The sequence below is a fragment of the Eleutherodactylus coqui genome, chromosome 4 (assembly GCF_035609145.1).
Source record: "Eleutherodactylus coqui strain aEleCoq1 chromosome 4, aEleCoq1.hap1, whole genome shotgun sequence".
NCBI classification, from domain to species: Eukaryota; Metazoa; Chordata; class Amphibia; order Anura; family Eleutherodactylidae; genus Eleutherodactylus; species Eleutherodactylus coqui.
The window spans coordinates 162,880,762-162,903,589 of record NC_089840.1 but is presented as its reverse complement, the minus strand read 5'-3'; the positions used below and the strand labels follow the sequence as shown (position 1 = coordinate 162,903,589).

At 42.5% G+C, this 22,828-nt stretch overlaps 1 protein-coding gene across 2 annotated transcripts in view; it reads left to right on the top strand.

Annotated features, from left to right (window-relative positions):
- ERCC6 (ERCC excision repair 6, chromatin remodeling factor) overlaps positions 1-22,828 on the top strand; it is an 89,826-nt gene that overhangs the window by 28,133 nt on the left and 38,865 nt on the right. For both annotated transcript variants that reach the window (XM_066600344.1, XM_066600345.1), the window contains exons 9-16: positions 4,451-4,621; positions 11,002-11,178; positions 12,671-12,787; positions 12,868-12,963; positions 13,431-13,649; positions 13,955-14,065; positions 14,233-14,352; positions 20,088-20,182. In XM_066600344.1, coding sequence (XP_066456441.1) covers positions 4,451-4,621; positions 11,002-11,178; positions 12,671-12,787; positions 12,868-12,963; positions 13,431-13,649; positions 13,955-14,065; positions 14,233-14,352; positions 20,088-20,182 — 1,106 coding nt within the window. The remainder of the gene's footprint in view (positions 1-4,450; positions 4,622-11,001; positions 11,179-12,670; positions 12,788-12,867; positions 12,964-13,430; positions 13,650-13,954; positions 14,066-14,232; positions 14,353-20,087; positions 20,183-22,828) is intronic.

Sequence of the window (22,828 nt, the reverse complement as noted above, 5' to 3'; positions counted from 1 at the left end):
GCTGGTAGTGAGTTTTTTGTTTTTTCCCCCCCAAAAAAGACATGTCTTGGTCAGTGTTTGCTCTTCTAGGGCGCCATCCTGGAGGTGCATGTTCTTCCTGCATGATGGCATACAGAAAACCATGAAACAGTTTAAACGAATGCTGATTCCAACTCTTAGCTCTCGCCTCTCCCGGCTTCGGATGTTGTTTTCACAAAGACCGGCAAGATCCACGCCCTTTTTTCTGGTGCCTAGATTAGTGGTTGCAATGACATATTAGTGAGGAGCTGCTTTGGTGGACATCCAAGAGGGGCGCCATTTCCAAGCCTAGACTTCATCAAAAAGGCCACGGAATTTCTGCAAAGGTGGATGCTGCGGCCATGTCATAGGCTCAGAGGCGGATACCAATGGTATTTTTGAGCAATGCATCTACAGCTCCTGTTCCCGCTGGTAGCAGTGGCCCCAAACCATTGCCTGGCATGCTTCCTACTAACCCATTGATGATGGTACTGATGTCATGTCCTGCTCGCCATGGCTGCTCATCTCTCTTCCAAGCAGGAGGTGCTAGCGGGAGAAATTTCTGGAAAAGCCATTATCAATCGGTTGCAGATTTCCTCTCTGCATGTGGTATCGCGACCCCGCATCGATGGAGACCTTGATCCTAGATCTCTGCTGGTACTTCCGACAACACAAGTCCTGCACTTGGTTTTCCAAGTGGGATTCTCGCATTGGCTCCATGGCAGGACAGGGTTACCATGTCGGTGACATAATGTTTTTCAGGTTGTATTTTGACATCGATTACTCGTGGGAAGCTCCTTGTCTGGAGCTTTGTCCCGGTGGTTAGGCGGGGGCTGTTACACAGGTCCCTTTATGCTACGTGTTGGAGCATGCTAGATGCCTAGGCATCTGTTAATGCTAGTCACGGTTTACGAGCTGATTACGCGTCGTTACACATGCGGCTCCTTATATTTTGCGGCCCCATGGGTACTGCTCTGGAATGTCCCAAGGTTAGCTTGATTTTGGTATAACTTAACATAAAATCTCTTTCTCGTCCTGTTCATTGGGGGGCACAGCACCCACCCAGTCTGGTATTAGGACTGTAACGTATACGTTCTTGGTTGGAGTGTGCTCGGTGCAGTCGCACATGGCCAAGGAGTTAGTTTTTGAGCATTGTTGTTGTATATTAACTATTATTGTCGCATCCTACTGGCTACTCCTACTGCTTGCATACAAACTGAAGTAGCTGGATGCCTGAAGGAGGGATATAGTGGGAGGAGTTAACACTTTTTATGCTTAGTGTCGTCTCCTAGTGGCAGTAGCTATACGCAGAGCCTAATTTTATTGCATATTACACACACAACGTACACGGTGAATGGATTCAATGAAAGTACATTGATTTTCATTGATCCATTCACACTTGAATAAATGCATTGCGTGTAATACGCGCTTAAAAACCGCAGCATGTTTTATTTTACCACGTATTATGCGCGATACAGCCTTTTTATCCTCTATGGGTGCGTAATAAATTCTATACATACGCAATTACATTGCACATGTACAGCATTTATATGCAGCGTTGAAAATTTGAAAAAAAAAATGAAACGAAGCCTGCGATTGACGGCGTGTGTGAGATATGCTGTTATGCATAAAATTGTTGCCATACGTGGCGATACACTGGCACACTAGCAGGAATATTTCTTAGGTAAACTCTCAATAAGTAATATAAAAGTGGATTAATATTCTGTACGAGATTACAAAATTCTGTTTTTTCTTTCATAAACAATAGTACTGGACTGCGTGGCACGGTTTATAAAATCAGTCATGTGTTTGTAATTTCCTATGACACCTTTAGACTGAATTCACCCTACTGTGAGCTGTCCACAAAATCAAATGCAAAAAGTTATCAGATGATACATGGATGCTGTCCGATGTTCATGGAGCCCTTAAGATTGTAAACCCATTTCCATCTGTGAAAACAGACCAGAATAGGCCCTGCTGCAGTACTTTTGACATGGACTGATGTCCCAAAAAAAGCCTTCCTATCCAGTGTCTGACATTGTCCGACATTCAGATCTGCCTGTATAGCTCGCAGGGTCCAACATGTTTCTAACACTATGCAGGACAGCTCTCTGATGTTAGAGTGTGTGTGTGTGAGTCATCTTATATCCAAAACACAAAATCTGTTTGTGTCGTATACAAATCCCCAGTTCTGGTCCGAGTTGAGTAAAATTTGGCATTTTGTTTTGCGAATAGCAATCAATCATAGCTCAGCTTTCATTTGTAATTCTGTACCGTAATTGGTTGCTATAGGCAACAGCTTTTAGGCCTCATGTCCACGGGGAAAATCAGGCCCGCCGTGGATTCTCCATGCAGAATCCCGCAGCGGGTCCCTCCTTTCCCGGGGACATGAGGCTAAAAATAAGAATAAACTCACCTGTCCGGACGCTGCGGATCTTCCCTCCGTCGCGACCAGATCTTCTTTCTTCGGCCCGGCAGATGTGCTCGGCACACCGGCAGCGTGCCGCGCGCATGCGCTGGGCACATCCGCCGGGCCGAAGAAAGAAGATGCGGTCGCGACGGAGGGAAGATCCGCAGCGTCCGGACAGGTGAGTTTTAATTCTGGTACGGGTGTTCCGCGGATCCAGACAGCTTCCATAGGCTTCAATAGAAGCCTGCGAGAGCCGTCCCCGCGGGAGACCCGCACTAAAATGGAGCATGTCGCATTTTTTTTCCCGCACGCAATCCCCGCCTGAAGGGAAAAATGACATCCACAGGTATTTAACTACCTGCGGGTGTCCAATGCATCCCTATGGGGCGCGGATCTGCGTGCGGGAAAAACGCTGCAGATTTTAAATTCTCTTTTCCACATGGACATGAGGCCTTAATCCTCTTAATGGTGAGGTAAAATAAAACCTGTGCTGTGATTGGTTGCTATGGGCAACAGTTTTCAATCCTTAGTGCTGAGATAAAATGAAAGCTGCTCTGTGATTGGTTGCTATGGACAACAGTATTTAATCCTCTTCGGTTGTGTATATGTAGGTAACACTATGCAGGACAGCTCTCCGATGTCAGACTGTTCTGCTTACTGTTGGAAACCTGTGCTATACATTGTATGCAGTTGTAGGATGTCTTTGTATGGTACTTTTTTTTTTTAATTCGTTTTATTTATTAATAATAAGCAGTTTGTGAAATACAGAGTAAAAAGGAATTTGTACGATACATAGTGATATGAGTAAGAACAGAGTCTTTGTATGGTACTTTAGTACAGAGATTATCTATCTATTGATCTTTAGAAATTAATCTTATTGTATATATGTAATATCAATATACATATGTTTACAGGATTATTACAAATGTAATACAGTATGTTAGGCCGAAAAAAGACATATGTCCATCCAGTTCAGCCTATTACCACCCAATGTTGATCCAGAGGAAGGCAAAAAAAAGCCCAATCGGGTCCTGGGTATAATAGATGATGAGAGAGATCTCTTTACTGTCCCCTGATATATCTATACATAGTTTTTAGAGCTCCCTCTTGTTACAGTCCTGGGTATAATAGATTATGGGAGAGATCCTTGTATTGTCCCCTGATATATCTATACATAGTTATTAGGTCGCCCCTCAGCCATCTTTTTTTCTAAACTATATAACTCCATTTTTGATAACCTATCTGGGTATTGTAGTCCGCTTATTACTTTAGTTGTCCACCTTTGAAAAACTAATAACTCACATTTAATTGTTAAAAAATTGCTAATAAAATCATCGTTTGAGTTCATTTTTATATGTTTCTATTGAGTATTTTCAGAGAATCCACAAGACGCTTTCCCACCAGCTCTGGGGAGCGTGCGGTTGGCAGGAAAATTGGATTGGAAAGGGTTAAAGGCTTAATCACACAAGTATATATTTGGCCTGTTTATATTTTATTATTTGACAGGACAGAATTTGCAGTTTTATATGAATTTCATTTTCAGTAAATTCTCTATTACAAGAAACCTGTAAGAAGTGATGAGTGGTCTTCTGGGACTACAATATTGATGATTGGTCATCAGTGGAGGTCTGCCGCTCGGGATCCCCGCAGAGTAGCTGATTGAAGTGACGTCACAGACCTGAGAAGAAGCTGCAGCATTCACCCAAGCGCTGCCACCACTTCACTTAGCTGATTGTCAGGAATTCCGCGCAGCGGACCCCCACCATCAGCTATAGATGACCTATCCTGATAAGTAATAATTAGTCTAGCCTGGGAAACCCCTTTAAGCACCACAATGGTTTAGCTAAGTGTAGCAATTGGTCTTTAGTACCTCTTTATTACTGCCGGTATGTGTGAAATGATAAATTTTCTCTTCGATATTTTTTCCCAATTAGGGAAGTTAACTGGAAGTTTAGTTTTAGTGATTGTGCTTGTCCTTTGCTGCATGCTGAATGACTCTAATGTTTATAACTTAAAGAGTTTCTTTCTTTCTCTGCATTGCAGGTTAAATTAATTCAGGAAATCGGTAACAGTCGTGGTATTCTCATCACCTCTTACTCAAATATACGCTTAATGCAAGAAGAACTAATACAATATCACTGGCATTACATTATATTGGATGAGGGGCACAAGATCCGTAATCCCAATGCAGGTGTAACATTGGCATGCAAACAAGTGAGTACACAAATCACTGACATCGGTTTAAAAGTCCTCGTTAAATGGCATTGCACTGTGGCGAGTTTTCACTTCTGAGCACTATTTTATTTTTTGTAATCCAAGTAAAAACTGCTGTGCTGATTTACTTCTTCATATATTTCATTATCAGAGTCAGAACACTTTTTTTGTTTGAATAGCGAACTTCTAATCTACCCATAAGCATAGAGTTAAAGGGCTTTTCCATGTAATAAAAGCAATAGTTTTAAAATGTTCTTTACATGTAATCTACATGACATTTGTAAGCCATCCTTGATTAAAACAAATAAAAAAATGGTGGCAGTGGGGAATAAATCGTGTATTTAAATTAAAAGAAAAAAGCGGTACTCCCCTATCCACTGCCACGCTGCTTCCCTGCCACCGATTCTCTTCTTCGGTCTTCTGTTTACCCACATGACTGCTGCAGCCAGTAGCAGACTCCGGCATGGGACGTCACCTTGCCAAATCGCCCGATGACATTACCTATCAGATGCCATGGTGTTGGAGTGCACGGGGGGGCCAAAACTGTATAAAAAGTTTGTCGGACAACCCCTTTAATTTATAAAAATTTTGTCCCTCTGAGAGGGGTTTTGAGCTTACTTGGTAGGGCCAGTAAACGGCTATATATTGATTTAACACCCTGTTAATTTTATCAAAATCTACTTTCTTGCCCGTATCATTGGGGGACATAGTTTTAAAGACCATGAGTACAGCTACTGCCACTAGGAGGCAGACACTATGCAGAAAAAAGTGTTACCTACTCCACTTCACCCAGTTTGTCCAGGGGGGGGGGGGGGATAACTTTCCTGTTCAGGGAGATCTAGCTTGTCTATGTCTCAGATGCATGAGTTAGAAAGGTCGTTTCTTGCGGATGTGCCATAGAATTTTCGGCCCCCGTTCGCTTTCTCAGCTCAAAAATTCTGAGGTCCCCTCCAAATGCTGGGGTTACTGGTGTCACTATAGGGGGATGCTGTTGCCCTGGGCCCAGGAGCCTCGGGGGGGGGGGGGGGGGGGTTGCATAAGGCCTCTCTTCTCCATATAAGGAGCCCAGTACTTTGAATGAAGCATTATAGTTGGGGGCCCTGTTACAGGTTTTGCATTGGGGCCCAGGAGCTACAAGTTACGCCTCTGGCCGGGACCTTAGTTTGGGTGATACACCTGCTATCCCCTCAGGGTGTCCTCATTCAGTTTCCCTCTTTTCAGTGTTTTGCTGGGTTCTATTCCAACCTGTTCATGGTGCCCAAAAAGGACGGGTCAATCAGACATGTTCTGGATCTAAAGAACCTAAATCAGTATGTAAATGTCTGGCATTTCCGCATGGAGTTACTGAGATCTGTAATTGCATCCATGGAGCCGGGGGAGCTCCTCTTATCCATAGACATCAAAGATGCCTACCTTCATATCCCCATCTGTCAAGTGCAGCAGCACTTCCTCCAGTTTGCGGTCTGATCCAATCACTATCAGTGCACGGTTCTTCCTTTCAGGCTGGCCATGGTTCCCCAAGTATTTCATAGAATGGTAGAGTTGGAAGGGACCTCCAGGATCATCGGGTCCAACCCCCTGCTCAGGGCATGATTTAAAGATGCCTACCTTCAAAGGTTATTTACAAAGGTTCTGGCATCAGGGATGGCTCTCCTCCATGCCTATTTACAAAGGTTCTGGAATCAGTGATAGCTCTACTTCATGCCAAGGGTATAGTAGTCATCCCCTACCCCGACGATATCTTGATAAAGGCCTCTACCAGGTTGGCCAACCTGCAAAATCTACACGTTACTTTGGACACTGTCCAGATTCGGATGGCTCATCAACCAACCCAAGTCTTTACTCTCACCGTCACAACATCTGGATTTCTTGGGCCTTTCATTTGACACGGCTCAGGCCATGTATTCTTGCCACCAAAGAAGTTGCTTCGCCTCCAGAGGTAGAAACTCAGAATGCAGAGTCTATTCGCCACTGAGTAAGAGTGTTAGCGCTGATGGTCTCCTCCTTCGAAGCAATTGCATTCAACTAATTTCACGTCTTGCCTTTTCAGTGGTCCATCCTCTTGAGGTGGGACAGATCCCCCGAACTCCTTGGATCGGAAGATCCAAGTGTCTCTTCATTGGTGTCTGGATTCCCCATGGATCTATCTAGGGCCTTCCTTTCTGATCCTTCAATGATGGATGCTTACCATGGATGACAGCCTCACTGGCTGGGGGGTCAGGGATGCTCCTCAAAGCCTCACAGACTCTTGGGCCAGACAAGAATCCACACTACCGATAAATGTGTTGGAACTTTGGACCATTCTCCTGCCTCTTTATCACTTCACATCCCAGCTGACTGATCGCCCATTTGGGGTTCAAACAGACAACAGAACGGCAGTTACATACGCAGCAGGGCGGGACCTCTGTCAATAGCGTGATTACCAGGGTGGGACTCGCAGCATGAAGGTCATGGCCTGGGCCGAGGATCACCTTCTGATACTCTCGGTGGTTCACGTACCTGTGGTAGACAACTGGATGAGCAGACAGACCACCCGGAAAAATGGGGACTGTCTTTCGGGCAATGTGCCAGAGGTGGGGCCCTCCGGATGTTGACCTGATGGTCCTCAGAATCGACCGCAAGCTTGCCAGCCTTTGTGGCCCAATCTCGGGACCATCAAGCTCAGGCAGTACACTCACTCGTAATCTCATTGACAGGTTTCCGGTTTCCATACGTTTTTTTCCCCCCTTCCACGACGACTCAAGAATATCAAGATGAAGGGTCTCCAAGTGATTCTCAAGGCCCCAGATCTCGTTCATCGGCTTGTTGACTCTTCATGGCACTTCCCTCTTTAAGAGGATCTTTTCTTACAGGGATCCCTTATCCATCTGAGTTTATTTGACGCTCTTGAGAGACCGTGCATTTGGGGAGCCAATCGTTCAGACCATGCTAAGGGCTAGAAAAACACGAGAGAAGGAAGGTTGTCATCACGTTTAAAAGAGTTGATTTCTCTGATGCGAGCATTGCGATTTCCATCCGATGCATTTTTCCTTATCCCATCTCCTGTCTTTCCTACAGAAGGGTTTGGATATGGGCCTGAGCCTTAGTTTCCTGCAGGGACAGGTATCTGCACTATCTATATTCTGTGCCCACTGTGCTCAAAATCGCCTGTCATTACCTTTCTGCAAGGAGTCGCTCATGCTGCCCCTCCATTCTGTTCTCCCTTACCATCTTGGGACCTTAATCTAGTACTGGACGCACTGCAGTCTCATCCATTCGAGCAATAGGTGAAGTCCCAGCGCACCTTTGCATGCGTGGCCTTCTAAAGTCGTCATTTCTCACTAAATAGGATCCGCGGTGATCGTAGCCTATTGTGCCGAGGGCAGGGCACCTCCATTTCGCATTATGGCACATTTTTCTCAGGCAGTCACTGCCTCCGAGGCAGTGCGTAACGGGACCTCGGCTATGAAGGTGTGAAAGTTCGCTACATGGTCTTCTTTGAACACCTTTTCAAAGTTTTATTGGGTGCGTATGTTTGCATCTGTGGATGCTTCCCTTTGTCAGGGAGTTTCACTGACGGCTGTACGCTGACCTCATACATCCTTCAATACTTTTTCCCACACTTGAGGGACTGCTCTGGGGCGACTTACGATCCTAAGCTGTGTCCTCCAACGATATGGATGAGAAAACAAGATTTTGTACTTGCTATAAAATCTCTTTCCCGTCTCGTTCATTTGCGGGAGACACCACCCACCCAGTTGGTTGTTACTTTGTTTACATTTTTCCTCCTGGTTAGAGTACTCCCTGTCTTGTTGCGCATGCTGCCATTCTGAGTTATATTTTCTGCCATGACGTTTTATTAATTCTGCCATTTTCACGTGCCTGCTTGACTGCTGCTACTAATTGCATACAAACTGATTAGCTTAGTGCCTGCAAGGATATTATAGTGAAGTGAGAGGAGCTATTTTTTTTCTCCTTAGTGTCTGCCTTCTAGTGGTACTAGCTATACCCATGGTCTTTAAGCTCTGTCCCCCAATAGACAGGTTTTACAGAGAGTAAAGGATAGGAACCGTATAGTTGAGGCCACTATTTTGTATCTGTTTTCTCTTAAAAAGTAGATGGAACATCAACTGATCTTCCCTGTGCTATTGGGGGAATAAAAGAACGCAGGCTATCTATATGCAGAGAGATGGTGAGGGAACACTTAGCTAACTTAAATGAATTCAGGTCTCAAGGTCCAGATGAATTACATTCTAGGATACTAAAGGAAGTAGTGGAGGTAATTGCTGAACCACTCACTTAAATCTTTGAAAAGTCCAAGAAGATTGGAAAAGGTCAAATGTTGTCCCTATCTTCAAAAAAGGGAAGACGGTGGATCCAGGAAACTACAGGCATGTGAGCCGGACTTCTATACTGGGAAAGATCTTTGAACAAATTATTAAACAGCATGTATGCAAGTACTTGGTTAAAAATGGAGTAATTAACCAAAGCCAGCATGGGTTTGTAACAAACAAGTCATGCCAGGTGAATCTAATTTCTTTTTATGACAGAATCAACGACTGGGTTGATCAGAAAAATGCGGTGGATGTAGTATATCTTGACTTTAGTAAATCATTTGACAAAGTATCTCATACCATACTTATTGAAAAAAATGACCAAATATGGGATTGACAAGGCAACTGTTAGGTGGATTCACAACTGGCTGAGTGATCGTACTCAAAGAGTGGTCATAAATGGCTTGACATCCAAGTGGAAGAATGTATCAAGTGGGGTACCACAAGGCTCTGTCCTAGGTCCAGTAGTGTTCAACATTTTTATAAATGATCTGGAGAAGGGAATTGATGGAAACTGATAAAATATGCTGACGACAAAAAACTAGGAGGGATTGGTAACACTTTGGTATATAAAGCTTGAACAGTGGGCAGCAACTAACAGAATGGTATTTAACAAGGAGAAATGCAAAGTCCTACATCTGGGCACAAAAAATGAAAAAAACACATACAGAATGGGAGGAATTGGGCTAAGCAGCACATATGAAAAAGACTTGGGTATACTAATAGATCGTAGACTGAACATGAGTCAACAATGTGATGCAGCAGCCAAAAAGGCAAATACAATTCTGGAATGTTTTAAGAGAAGCATAGAGTCTAGATCACGTGAGGTAATTATCCCCCTCTACTCTTTCTCAGTCAGACCTCATCTGGAATACTGTGTCCAGTTCTGGGCACCCCACTTTAAAAATGACATTGACAAACTGGAGCAAGTTCACAGAAGAGTTACCAAGATGGTGAGCGGTCTGCAAATCATGTCCTATGAGGAACAATCAACAACAATAAAGGATCTGGGAATGTTTAGCTTGCAAAAAAAGAAGGCTGAGAGGAGGCTTAATAGCTGTCTACAAATATTTGAAGGGCTGTCACAATACAGAGGGATCAGCCCTATTCTCATTTACATAAGGAAAGACTAGAAGCAATGAGATGAAACTGAAAAGGGAGGAAGCACATATTGTATATTAGAAAACACTTTCTGACAGTGAGGGTGATCAACAAGTGGAACAGGTTGCCACGGGAGGTGGTGAGTTCTCCTTCAATGGAAGTGTTTAAACAAAGACTGGACAAATATTTGTCTGGGATGATTTAGTAAATCCTGCACTGAGCAGGGGGTTGGACCAGTTGACCCTGGAGGTCCCTTCCAACTCTACCATTCTAGGATTCTATTTTGTAAACTTATAGATTTAAATCATTCTATGATTCTACGTTACTTCAGTTAATTCTGACACAGCTCAAGACCCACTGTTGGGATTTAGACACAAGATTATTTTCATGATTCAACAATTCTTTAGCAATAAAACAGTTTAACACAAAAAATAAGATCACTTATAAGGAAAAAGACAAGCATTTATTTGAAATATGCCAAAATAGCTGCTAATGTCTCTTGGCTAGACTGTAATACACACTTGCATAAAATAAAGGTGGCAGCATCACTAAGTGCAGAAAATCCAAACAAAATTTATTCTCCCAAAACAAGCAACGTTTCAACCAACGATTTGGTCTTTATAAACTGGAAAAGGCAGGGCGTATATGCGATGCAGCAGCCACCGGGACATGGGCAAAGTCCCAAAATCCACACAGCATAAAATAAAGGTGGCAGAATAAACTTCGTTTGGATTTTCTGCACCTACTGATGCTGCCACCTTTATTTTATGCTGTGTGGATTTTGGGACTTTGCCCATGTCCCGGGAGCTGCTGCATCGCATATACGCCCTGCCCCTGTGGGGATTTGTAACATTGCTGCTTGTGTTACACTATACTGTAATACACACTTGGTCATTAGAGGACTATAATAACAAAAGGAAAAACCTGTGTTTCCTAATGGTTTGTGCACTCTTCTTTTCTTTCCAGTTTCGTACTCCCCATCGCATAATTCTTTCTGGTTCTCCAATGCAAAATAATTTGCGAGAGTTATGGTCTCTGTTTGACTTTGTCTTCCCTGGAAAGCTTGGAACGCTACCTGTGTTCATGGAGCAGTTCTCTGTCCCCATCACCATGGGAGGTTACTCCAATGCTTCACCTGTTCAGGTATCATTTCTGTATTTTTCTGGACCTCTACAATATGTCATTCCTGTCTAGCACTGATTTCTATAATCTTCTTGCAGCTCTGACTAGTTGTGAAGTCTTCTGTATATATGCTATTATTGCTGGCTAAAGTAAAGTATTTTGTACAGACAGTGCCCCACACATACTGCTTACTTACCAGGGACGTACTAGTATATCCTTAATACTGAAATGACCAACACATTTAGTTCAGAAGAATAGAACTTTAATTAGAACTTTTTCTGTCATTGGTCTAAATTTCTGGTTTGTGTAAAAGAAAACATGTAGAAACCTAAAAGTGCCTAGTTTACATTACAAAGCTGCCAGACTAACATTTGTTTAGACAATGAGTTTTACTCATCTTACCTTCTTACACACGCACGTTCGGATTGGCTGAGCGCATTTATTTTCACTGAGGAGAGGGGAATATGTTCCTTACAAACTCCTCCAGCATTGCCTTCTGTGGGCACCAAGGATCCAGCATGTTCAATACTTTCCCTGATATCAAGGGAGAGCCGAGACAACCCCATACACACTAAATGGGCTTTTAGGGTACAAAACTATTGATGATCTATCTTCAGGCACTTGCAAATCAGTAGAGACCCGGAACGAATGTGAAGGATCCCAACCCTGTCCATGGTACTGTAGCTAACTTCCATTGAAGTTAATGTTTTTAAATCTGCAGTGTCTTCTCCCCACAGATGTCACTTTTGATATGCACAGAGTGAAATTCGAGGCAAATCCACAGCAAAATGTGCAATAGATTCCACATGGATTTTGTTGCATATTCATATGGTAATGTTGTACTTGTGAACATCCGGTACCCCTAAGACATTTGGTGTACTGCCACACAACACATCACCTTGTCACTTTATTGACAAGAGGATTAACATCAGAGTGCTAAATCCCAATCTGTTTAGCCCATGTGCCATTAATAAACAAGTTCACCTCTCATATGAAACCTTTATCTCTTAAAAACCCTGACCGAATAAGTTCGCTGGTAATGGAAAAGAGTTCAGTCTGACAGCTGTTGGCTGAACTTAATTTTTTTTTGCACCTTTTTAGATGTTACTTGCACAAGCAATTTTGGTTAATTGGTACTTTAATCGATTGCCTGAAGCTTTTGGAAGCCATAAAGATTTATTATTCTTGGCCATCAAGATTAGTATGTCCTCTAGGGGCCTCGTATGGCGCAGAGTATTAAGGCAGCAGAATGCAGTCCTAAGCTCCCAGTCACGACCTGAAGGTTGCGGGTTCAGTCCCCGCGTGGTTCAGGTAGCCAGCTGAAGGTTGACTCAGCCTTCTATCCTTCTGAGGTCGGTAAAATGACTTGCTTGGGGGTAATAAACAAAATTATCTGAAAGCGCTGCGTAATAAGTTGGTGCTATACAAATGACAAGTCCCTTCCCACCCCCCTCTCGTCTAGAAAGTGTCTACTTTAACTACTTTAGAACTAAATGTTTATTTTATATCCTAGGTAAAAACTGCATACAAATGTGCTTGCGTTTTACGTGACACCATAAATCCTTATCTCTTGAGACGCATGAAGGCAGATGTGAAGATGAGTCTTTCTCTTCCGGACAAGAATGAGCAGGTGACCAACTTTGTGCCAGTATTGTGCTTTTCACATGAAATAGCGAGCTTTGTTTTATTTTTCTACCTTGATGCTTTTAGGTTTTGTTTTGCCGGCTTACTGATGAGCAGAGACAGGTTTACCAGACCTTCATAGACTCCAAGGAAGTGTATTCAATACTGAACGGTGACATGCAGGTAAGAAGTTGTAGAAATTGATGGTAATTACAATTGACAAAGATCTCAGGACAATAATGGAATTATTATGTCATAAGTTGAAAGATTATTAGGTGTTAACAGATTTCTTGTTTCAGATTCCAAAAAATCCCCACCTTAGGTGATACTGTGAGAAAGCAAATGTATTTTGCTAAGTCATGTATATTTGTATAACATTATTTATGATTTGAAGGTAAAGAAGTACCTTTTCAATGGCCCCTTTAAATTTGGTTTGATACTGTATTGTATCAATGCAAACCTTTTGAGTAATTTGTCAGATTTTGTTCCCTAACGTTAGCCTCTTTCACTAATTCCCCAGTTTGGAGGTCCATTCATGCTGTTCCCGACTGTTATCCAGCATGATGGGAACCTCTTCTTGCAGTGCGAATTGTATGTGTTGGTGCATAAAGCTATAGTTATGTTGTTTCACTTGGGTGTTTTTCCTACAGGTGTTTCCCGGTCTCATCAGCTTGAGAAAAATATGCAATCACCCAGATCTGTTCACAGGAGGAACTAAGATCCTTAAAGGAACCAAAAACGAAGATATAGAAGAAGAGGAGCAGTTTGGTTACTGGAAGCGGTCAGGAAAAATGATAGTGGTGCAGTCTCTTCTTAAAATCTGGCAGCGCCAAGGACACAGAGTTCTATTGTTCACTCAGTCACGGCAGGTTAGGAAGTCAGACATTGCACTGACAATTTACCTGTGCGCTGTGTTTTTGTTTTGTGGTTCCATATATTGCATGGGGTTTATCTCCATCGTCTTATCATTTATGGTAATCAATGCCATTAGATAGGTCAAATTTCTTTTCAACATCTGTAAATTGCTTTGCCTTGAACTGCTTACTATATTGTGATAGGAACAGGTTGCTTTCATGTGCAAGCCGTTGTCCATTTCTTGCTATAACAAGGGCTTTTCTAGTGTAGGACTGACTTTATTCATGCAGCTACAGCTTCAACCATTTTTTTCTATCAGATGTTACAGATCCTGGAAGCATTTGTTCTGAGGATTGGTTATTCGTACCTAAAGATGGACGGCACTACAACGATCGCATCACGTCAGCCACTTATCACAAAGTTTAATGAGGTAATCCCCTCCTCATCTATCTTTGGAATGAGTGTTTTATATACTTTTAACATTGTATACATGTAAAGACTGTCCAGTTGTGAGATTTTAGTTCTGCTATATTGCAGTACAGATTCACTTTCTTAGTTCTTGCTGTGTTGTTGTCAGTCTTGTTGTGTGTATTTCAGGACTCCTCGATCTTTGTGTTCCTTCTGACCACCAGAGTTGGAGGTTTGGGTGTGAATCTCACCGGAGCCAACAGAGTTGTCATCTACGATCCTGACTGGAATCCCAGCACAGATACACAAGTAGGTTGCATTTAGATTTGAAACTTAAAATCACAGAGGTCGCCTATGGCGACTGTGTCTGCTTTGCAGACCTTCAGGTATTGTATTTTTGGCTTTTTCTGTGAATAATGTTTTTTTTTTTCCCCTCACCTCTGTGATTTTATGTAATTTATAGTGAGTTAGCGTAGGTACTGACGGAAGCGGTGTGGCCTCGTCGCGGCCCGTCACCCTATGCGTTTTAGCCAAAATGCAGTACCAACACTCGCATTTTATTAGTATGCATTAGTACTTTTGTATGTAGTTTGCTAGTTGGTGGGGGAGCCCAAGATGTCAGCCAGTGTGGCCCACTTTAGAGATACAGGGCAACCCGCTGTTATATCAGCCAGGGTTGATATCCTGTATGGTGGGTCACCATCCATCTATGGCTGGCATCTTTGGTATCGTTCACATGTGCAGGCTATTAGTATATGCAGTTACTCCTCCCCAATCTGGGCTGGGTTGAGTGGGTGACTGCATATTAGCCTGCCAAGAACAAGCTGCTCCTCCACATTATTGTCTGGCTGACTGCATATCTCCAGGGCTTACAGCCATTGCGCCTGCCCTACGGCGATTGTGCCGGTGGCGATTGTGCCTGCCTTATGGCGATCGTGCCTATGGCGACCGTGTCTGCTTTGCAGACCTTCAGGTATTGTATTTTTGGCTTTTTCTGTGAATAATAGATTTGAAACTTGGTCAACAGACTTGTCCACTATCCTCACTTGCCTGTTTTAGGTCGGTCTCACACAACTGGAATTAAATTGCGGATTCCGTGAGCGTTTTGATCCGCGAAATTGCAAATGCAGTGAATTACACGGTTCCGCTCACATTAGTGTGTTAGAATTGCGTAATCTGCTCACGGATAATAGAAAGCAGCATGTTTTATTTTACTGCTGATATCCGCAACATAGAGCCCATTGTTCTTTATGGTCACGGATATACCAATTACATTGTGTATTGGCTGCGGGCACCCGTGTCATCGCTCAGTGATGGTGTGGGAAATATAAACAAACAAAAAAGGTGTACTGTGCATGACTGCCTGTGTGAGTACGTGGTCATTCGAGGTACAATTTCGCTGCCATGCACAACCATATGCAGAGTCACAGCTTGGTTCACACCTGGAATCCACTGTGGGCCTCTGAAGCAGATTCCGCTTACAGCCATGTGAGCCTGGCCTTAGTAAATCCTTCATTTTTTCTGTAAAATAACAATTTTGGAACATTTTCAGTGTAACATGAATTGGTTGGCAGACAACCATTGCATGTTGAAAATATTGTATGTTGAAATCATAGCTTTAAGGAAAACTGGTAATTGGTTCCAAAGCCCCCAAATCTAATACAAAATGAAGCGTAATGAAAAGGAAGCAGATAAGTAATACAGATAACACAAGTCCTTCCAAACAACTGCCGGAAGGAGCTGCTGGAAGCTGTAATTGAGGTGAAGAGCAAAAAAAGGGAGGAGGTATTGCGTTGTATAGTAAGAAAACAGTCATCTCCACAGATATTCAAGCTTCAGTGCATGGTAGTACTGTAGAAACTGTTCAGGTAAGAATACAAGCAGAGAACAGCAGAAAGGACACTATTGTAGGTGTTTATTATAGGCCGCCTGGACAAGCAGAAGATAAAGATGAACTCGTTCTACATCAGATGGCAAAGTTCTCAAGAAAGCATGAAATAGTGATCATGGGAGATTTGAACTATCCAGACATTTGTTGGGAATCTCTCTCAGGTAAAAGTAATGGATCCAACAAATTCTTATCCACTCTTGCTGACAACTATATCTTCCAAAAGGTAGAAGAGAAAACAAGGGGATCTGCTATCTTGGATCTAATTCTTACCAACAGGGAGGCAATGGTTGAGGAAGTACGGGTGGCTAGGACCTTAGAAGGCAGTAATCATGCTATCCGTAAATTTTGGATAAAAAGGGGAGGAAGACCTGAGAAAACGCAGACCTCAAGGTTGGATTTCAGAAAGTCAGATTTTAGTGGACTCAGATGTCCAAGAAGGTTGGGAAATATTGCGAAATGAGATTCTCAAAGCATAATTGTTAACAATCCCTAAAAGGAGGAAGAATGGGAAGCATTTAAAGAGACCAGGATGGATGAACAGAGAACTTCCACATGTGTTAAAAACGAAGAAAAATATGTTTATCAAATGTAAAGAGGGGGGAATATCTAAAGAGAAATATAATGTGATGTGCAGAAACTGTAAGGCAAGTGTTAGAAAAGCTAAAGCTAATAATAAATTGAGGCTTGCAACAGAGGCCAAAAGCAATAAAAAAGGATTTGGGGAGTATGTCAAAAGCAAAAGAAAAGTCAAAGATGCAATTGGATGCTTACTAGATGAAAATGATGAATTGGTTAAGAATGATGTTGAGAAGGCCGAACTTTTAAATTCCTATTTTGTATCGGGTTTTCTTTTTAGAAAGTAGATGGAACATCAACTGATCTTCCGTGTACTATTGGGGGAATAAAAGAATGCAGGCCATCTATAAGCAGAGAGATGGCGAGGGAACACATAGCTAATTTAAATAAATTCAAGTCTCGAGGTCCAGATGAATTACATCCTAGGGTACTCAACGAAGCAGCAGAGGTAATTGCTGAACCACTTGCCATAATCTTTGAAAATTCCTGGAGAACAGGAGACGTCCCAGAAGATTGCAAAAGGGCAAATCTTGTCCATATCTTCAAAAAGGGAAGAAGGTGGATCCAGGAAACTACAGGCCCGTGAGCCTGACTTCTATACCAGGAAAGATCTTTGAACAAATTATTAAACAGAATGTATGCAAGTACTTGGATAAAAATGGAGCATTTAACCAGAACCAGCATGGTTTTCTAAAAAACAAGTAATGCCAGACAAATCTAATTTCCTTCTATGACAGAATCACCGACTGGGTTGATCAGGGAAATGCAGTAGATATAGCATATCTTGACTTTCGTAAGTCATTTGACAAAGTATCTCATATCATACTTATTGAAAAAATGACCAATTATGGGATTGACAAGGCAACTGTTAGGTGGATTCACAACTGGCTAAGTGATCGTACTCAAAGAGTGGTCATAAATATCTGCACATACAGGTGGAAGAATGGGGTACAACAAGGCTCTGTCCTAGGCCCAGTATTATTCAACATTTTTATAAATGATCTGGAGGAGGGAATTGATAGGAAACTGATAAAATTTGCAGATGACACAAAGCTAGGAGGGATAGCTAACACTAGGGAAAAGAGAGTATTTAAAAAGATCTAGAAGAGCTTGAACAGTGGGCGGCCCCTAACAGAATGGTATTTAACAAGGAGAAATACAAAGTCCTACATCTGGGCAAGAAAAATGAAAAAGCACATACAGAATGGGAGGAATTGGGCTAAGCTGCAGCACATGTGAAAAGGATTTGGGTATACTAATAGATCATAGACTGAACATGAGTCAACAATGTGATACAGCAGCCAAAAAGGCAAACACAATTCTGGAATGTAGTAAGAGAAGCATAGATTCTAGATCATGTGAGGTAATTATTCCCCTCTTCTCTTCCTTAGTCAGACCTCATCTGGAATACTGTGTCCAGTTCTGGGCACCCCACTTTAAAAATGACATAGCAAGTTCAGAGAAGAGTTACCAAAATGGTGAGCGGTCTGCAAATCATGTCCTATGAGGAATAATTAAAGGATCTGGTAATGTTTAGCTTGCAAAAAAGAAGGCTGAGAGGAGGCTTAATAGCTATCTACAAATATCTGAAGGGCTGTCACAGTGCAGAGGGATCAGCCCTATTCTCATTTGCACAAGGAAAGACTAGAAGCTGTGGGATGAAACTGAAAGGGAGAAGACACAAATTAGATATTAGAAGAAACTTTCTGACAGTGAGGTGATCAATGAGTGGAAGAGGTTACCACGGGAGGTGGTGAGTTCTCCTTCAATGGAAGTGTTCAAATAAAGGCTGGCCAAATATCTGTCTGGGATGATTTAGTGATCCTGCATTGAGCCAGTTGGACCAGATTAACCTGGAGGTCCATTCCTCCATTCCAACTCAACCATTCTATGATTCTAGCATCTTCAGGGTCCTGTACAGTACAGTGTACCGGCAAAAATCCAATGGAGTTGTCCTGGACCCAAAGGAACAAGTAATCCTGGCATAGGTGGAAGTCAGTACAGAACCTGTAGTACCGTACTGTATGGTAGAGAGTCGATGTCAGAGTTCACTCGTCCAGCCTTGTTTATAGAGCAGATACATTGTTCGCTCCTTCACATAAGAAATTGTTCAGTCGTTGACATTCACTGTATAAGTGAGACTGGCTGAACCGTTAACATTTAAACCGAACGACTAGTACCAATTATTTTTATGCCTGTATAAAATTAATGATTAAAGAAAAGTGAGCGATTTGTCGTTCAATTGTTGACTGCGTTTACACTGAACAGTTAACTTTATGATTTATTTTTGCTTGTTGGAGCGATAATTGTTCTGTGTAAAAGGGTCTTTATGCCCTTACCAGGGAAATGCCCATGTTGAGTACCTGGATTTTCCAGAAAGTGCACATGCAGCAGATCCAGTCTCTTTGTGGCTTTGCATACTGAATCTGGTTTCACATTACAATAGTCCATGCTTAATGTATCCTGAGGCTATTGTAACTTGAGGGGTCACTTAAAAAAGGCCCCTTTTCTTTGGACAACTGTCAGGCACATAAGTGATCCAGCAGCTATCGCTCTTGTGCTTTACACAGGAGTGATGGTCCTTCAAGTGAATGGAGGCACAGCGGGCCGAGGATTGTTCTGGCTCACCTCCTCATTGTAAACAAACAGTTGCTCAAACATTAAGCTGCTCTTGTTTACATTGAGAATCCGCTCAGCAGTCATTCCTTTTCAGTGAACAACAAGTGAGCAACTTCTCGCACAGTGCCCAGTCTGCTGCCATGTGTACACAGCATTTGAGCGATTATTCAGTCAACGATTGGCCAGTGTAAAAGTTCTTTAGGCTGGGTTCACACAGGGTGGATTTGCCGCGGTTTTGCCGCAGCAGATCCGCCCGCGGCAAAACCGCCCGCGGCCGCTAATCTCGGGATTAGCCAGCCATGTGGATGAGATTTCTCAGAAATCTCGTCCACACGGGATGGCTAATCCGCTGCGGTAAATCCGGTTGAAACCGGGTTTCCAAAGATTGAGCAGGTCTGTTTACCTTTCCTTTTTTGTTTATTTACGTCGCGGCCCTGCTCTCCTCTATGGGAGCGCCGGCCGCAACGGAAAAGCATGCGGCCGAGCCGCTTCAAAGCCTCCGCGGCTTAAACCGCGGCGGTTCTCCCGGCGGAAATCTCACGGTTTTTGCTGCGGTCAAACCGCGAGATTTCCGACGGGAATCCGCCCTGTGTGAACCCTGCCTTAAAGTTATCCCTCAAAATAAACTGGTGTCCTGGTACAAGGTTTTCAACATACATTGGTCTTCCCTGGGGCATTGTAATGTGAGTGCAGATATTTCAGACTATATAGAGACACATGCCCAATTAATAACACCCAGTTGGCAGTGTATTCATATGTTTTTTGAAGGCGTAACAGAAACGGCACAGCATAAAAAAGAGCAGATGCTTCTCCTGACAAATACTTGTATTCCTCATAAAATAACCGCTCTATGCCAATCAATCCTCTTTAAGTGTCGGGCGTATAGTTAGTTTGTATAATGCAACTCTAGCTCCATTTACATTGTTCAAATTAACGTTTTAAACTATTTCATTTCCAGGCCAGAGAACGGGCATGGAGAATTGGTCAAAAGAAAGAAGTAACTGTTTACCGGCTCCTGACTGCAGGAACTATAGAAGAAAAGATATACCACAGGTATCAGTCTTAAACGGTCACCTCCCTACAGGACCATACAGTAAGTACTGTTAGCAGCGGAGACAGGGAATTAGGGGATGGATTTTTTATACTCCTGGTTCCTTTGGTGTCCCCCTTTGAAAATTGGGGATTTACTCTAAGGCTTTAGGGCGCCTTTTCCTGTGTTTGGGTTTGACAGTTTGCATCGGTTGAGTGCCTCATTTTATAGAAATTAATTTGTTTCCCTTTTTTGCTTTGTCAAATCCAATTGCTGTTCTCACAACTTCCCTCTGAAAATTGTGTGGCAGTTAGAAGTTTGACTCTCCAGTGTCTCATCCGTGCTTTCTCCCATAGACCTGTAGTGGAAACCAAGCACCTGGGACTCTGAAGAAAATCAGATTTTCAAGTGTCACACAATCTTCAGAGGGAGACACCGAAGAAACTAAGGAGTCGGCGAGTATAAAAAATCCATCCCCCGGTTCTCCTCCGCTAACAGCACTAGACCTGAGATTATGGTGCTGTATGGAGGTGACGGCTTCCCTTTAATATGTCTTTATTATATAAATCTGCAATGATCTCTGTTATATTGTTGAGTGTTCTGCAGATCAGTGTTAATCAGTTCTAGTTCTCTGCAGCTTGGATAGGTCACATACCCGTGGCAGTTAGTGATGAAGTACAAAGCAAAAATCATATCTGTTGTATTAAAGGGATTCTGTCATCAGATTCATGCTGCCCAAGGCAGAAAAGCATATTGTATTGTCCACGTTAGTGTTGTGGTGTTTCAGAATAATTGCACTTTGAAGTTTGACTCAGAGCGGGATACTCCAACCTCTCTGGCAGAAGAGCAGGTCCATATTTTGATATGCAGATCCGCAGTAGATTTCACCCTTTTTGGAAGGTGAAGGGGTAACATAGTATGTTAGGCTGAATGAAGACAATGTCCATCTAGTTCAGCCTGTTTTAACCCCTTCCTTGTTGGTCCAGAGGAAGGCAGCCTTCCTGACTCCACAATAGCATCCACAGTAATCCCTGGATCAACATTTGAGATCAACAACCGCGCTGGTCACCTAATGTCTATATCCTGTATTATCATAGCGTTCTAGAAAGGCATCTAGTCCTCTCTGCGGTAAATCTGCTGTGGAACTGCATATCAAGATATACATCAATGTCAGGGATTTTGACTTCTTTTTTTGTCTTGGTTGTGGTGTGGATTTCCGCCCTTAGACATTTTCATAAATCTACCACATGTTCTTAGAAACTTATCAGAACATACATATTCATTGAGCCATCACCACCCATTGCCATAGAAGATTACTGTTTTTCATCTGAAACATTCATTTATTTCTCTTCAAATAAATCTTGGTACAATGCAGAGATTTACCAACTTTGCAAGTGCATGAATGTAGGAAATTTGTGACCCTTTTTCTGAACTTAAAGGGCTTGTGCAGGATTAGAGAAGCATGACTTGTTCATAATGATTCTGACTGGTGTTGCGGAAATCATTGACTAATAACAACCCATTCTTACCTAATTCGTGCTTGGAGTTTATCACAATTTCTGTGTCCCCCTGCTTTTTGAGGATTGGCAACAGGTTCTCAATGGGATTGATACCTGGGTAATTTCCTGGCTACGGACCCAGAATTTCAATGTTTTGTTTACTGAGCTACTTAGCTATCACTTTTACCTTATGATGGAGCACCATGTCATGCTGGAAAAAGCATTACTGTCACGAAATTGCTCCTGGATCTTTGGTAGAAGTTGCTCTTGGAGGATATTTGGATACCATTCTTTATTCATAGGCAAAATTGTGATGAAAAGCAATCTAACACATGAATAGTCTCAAGATGCTTTACTGCAGTGCTCGCCTTTTTTTTTCTCCTAACAATTTTTCCCGATGTCCTAAACAGTATGAAGGAGCTTCAGCAGAGAAGGTCACTTTTCCCAGTCCTCTGCTGTCCAATCCCTGTACTTCCTGTAGAATGTCAGCCTGTCTTTGATTTTTTTCTTAGAAAGAAAAGGCTTCTTTGTTGCCTTTCTTGACACCAGGCAACATCCAGAAGCGTTCACCTCGCTGTGCGTACAGATTCACTAACGCCTGCTGCGGTTCCTGACCAGCTCTGCACTGGTTTTGAGCTTAAATCTCTGTAGGAGACTGTTCCGGCATTTGCTGGACTCTTTTGGATGCCCTGAAGCTGCCTGCACAGCTATTAGCCCTCTCTCTTTGAAGTTATTGATGATCCGATAAATGGTTGATTTAGGGGAAATCTTACAATTCACAATACCCTTGCCTGTAAAGCAATGATGACTGTACATGTTTCCTTGGAGGTAACCATGGTTAACAGAAGAAGAAAAGGATTTCAAGCCCCAGCTCCGTTAAAGCAACCAGCCTGCTCTTGTAATTTAATCAGCATGACAGAGTGATATTAGCTGCCTTGTCCTTATTAACACACTTTCTATTAAACTAAACAGAAGATCACTGACCATATGTTAAAATTTCTGAAATTAAATGGAAATTGGATTTACCAGAATAAATTAATTTTCCTGGCAAGGAATGGCTTTGCAATTTCTGCTAATTCATCTGATCACTCTTCATAACAATCCAAGTAAAGGTAAAGTTCCCTGGTGTGACGTCACATTGTGATGTTTTCTTGGCAGACTGTTTTTGTA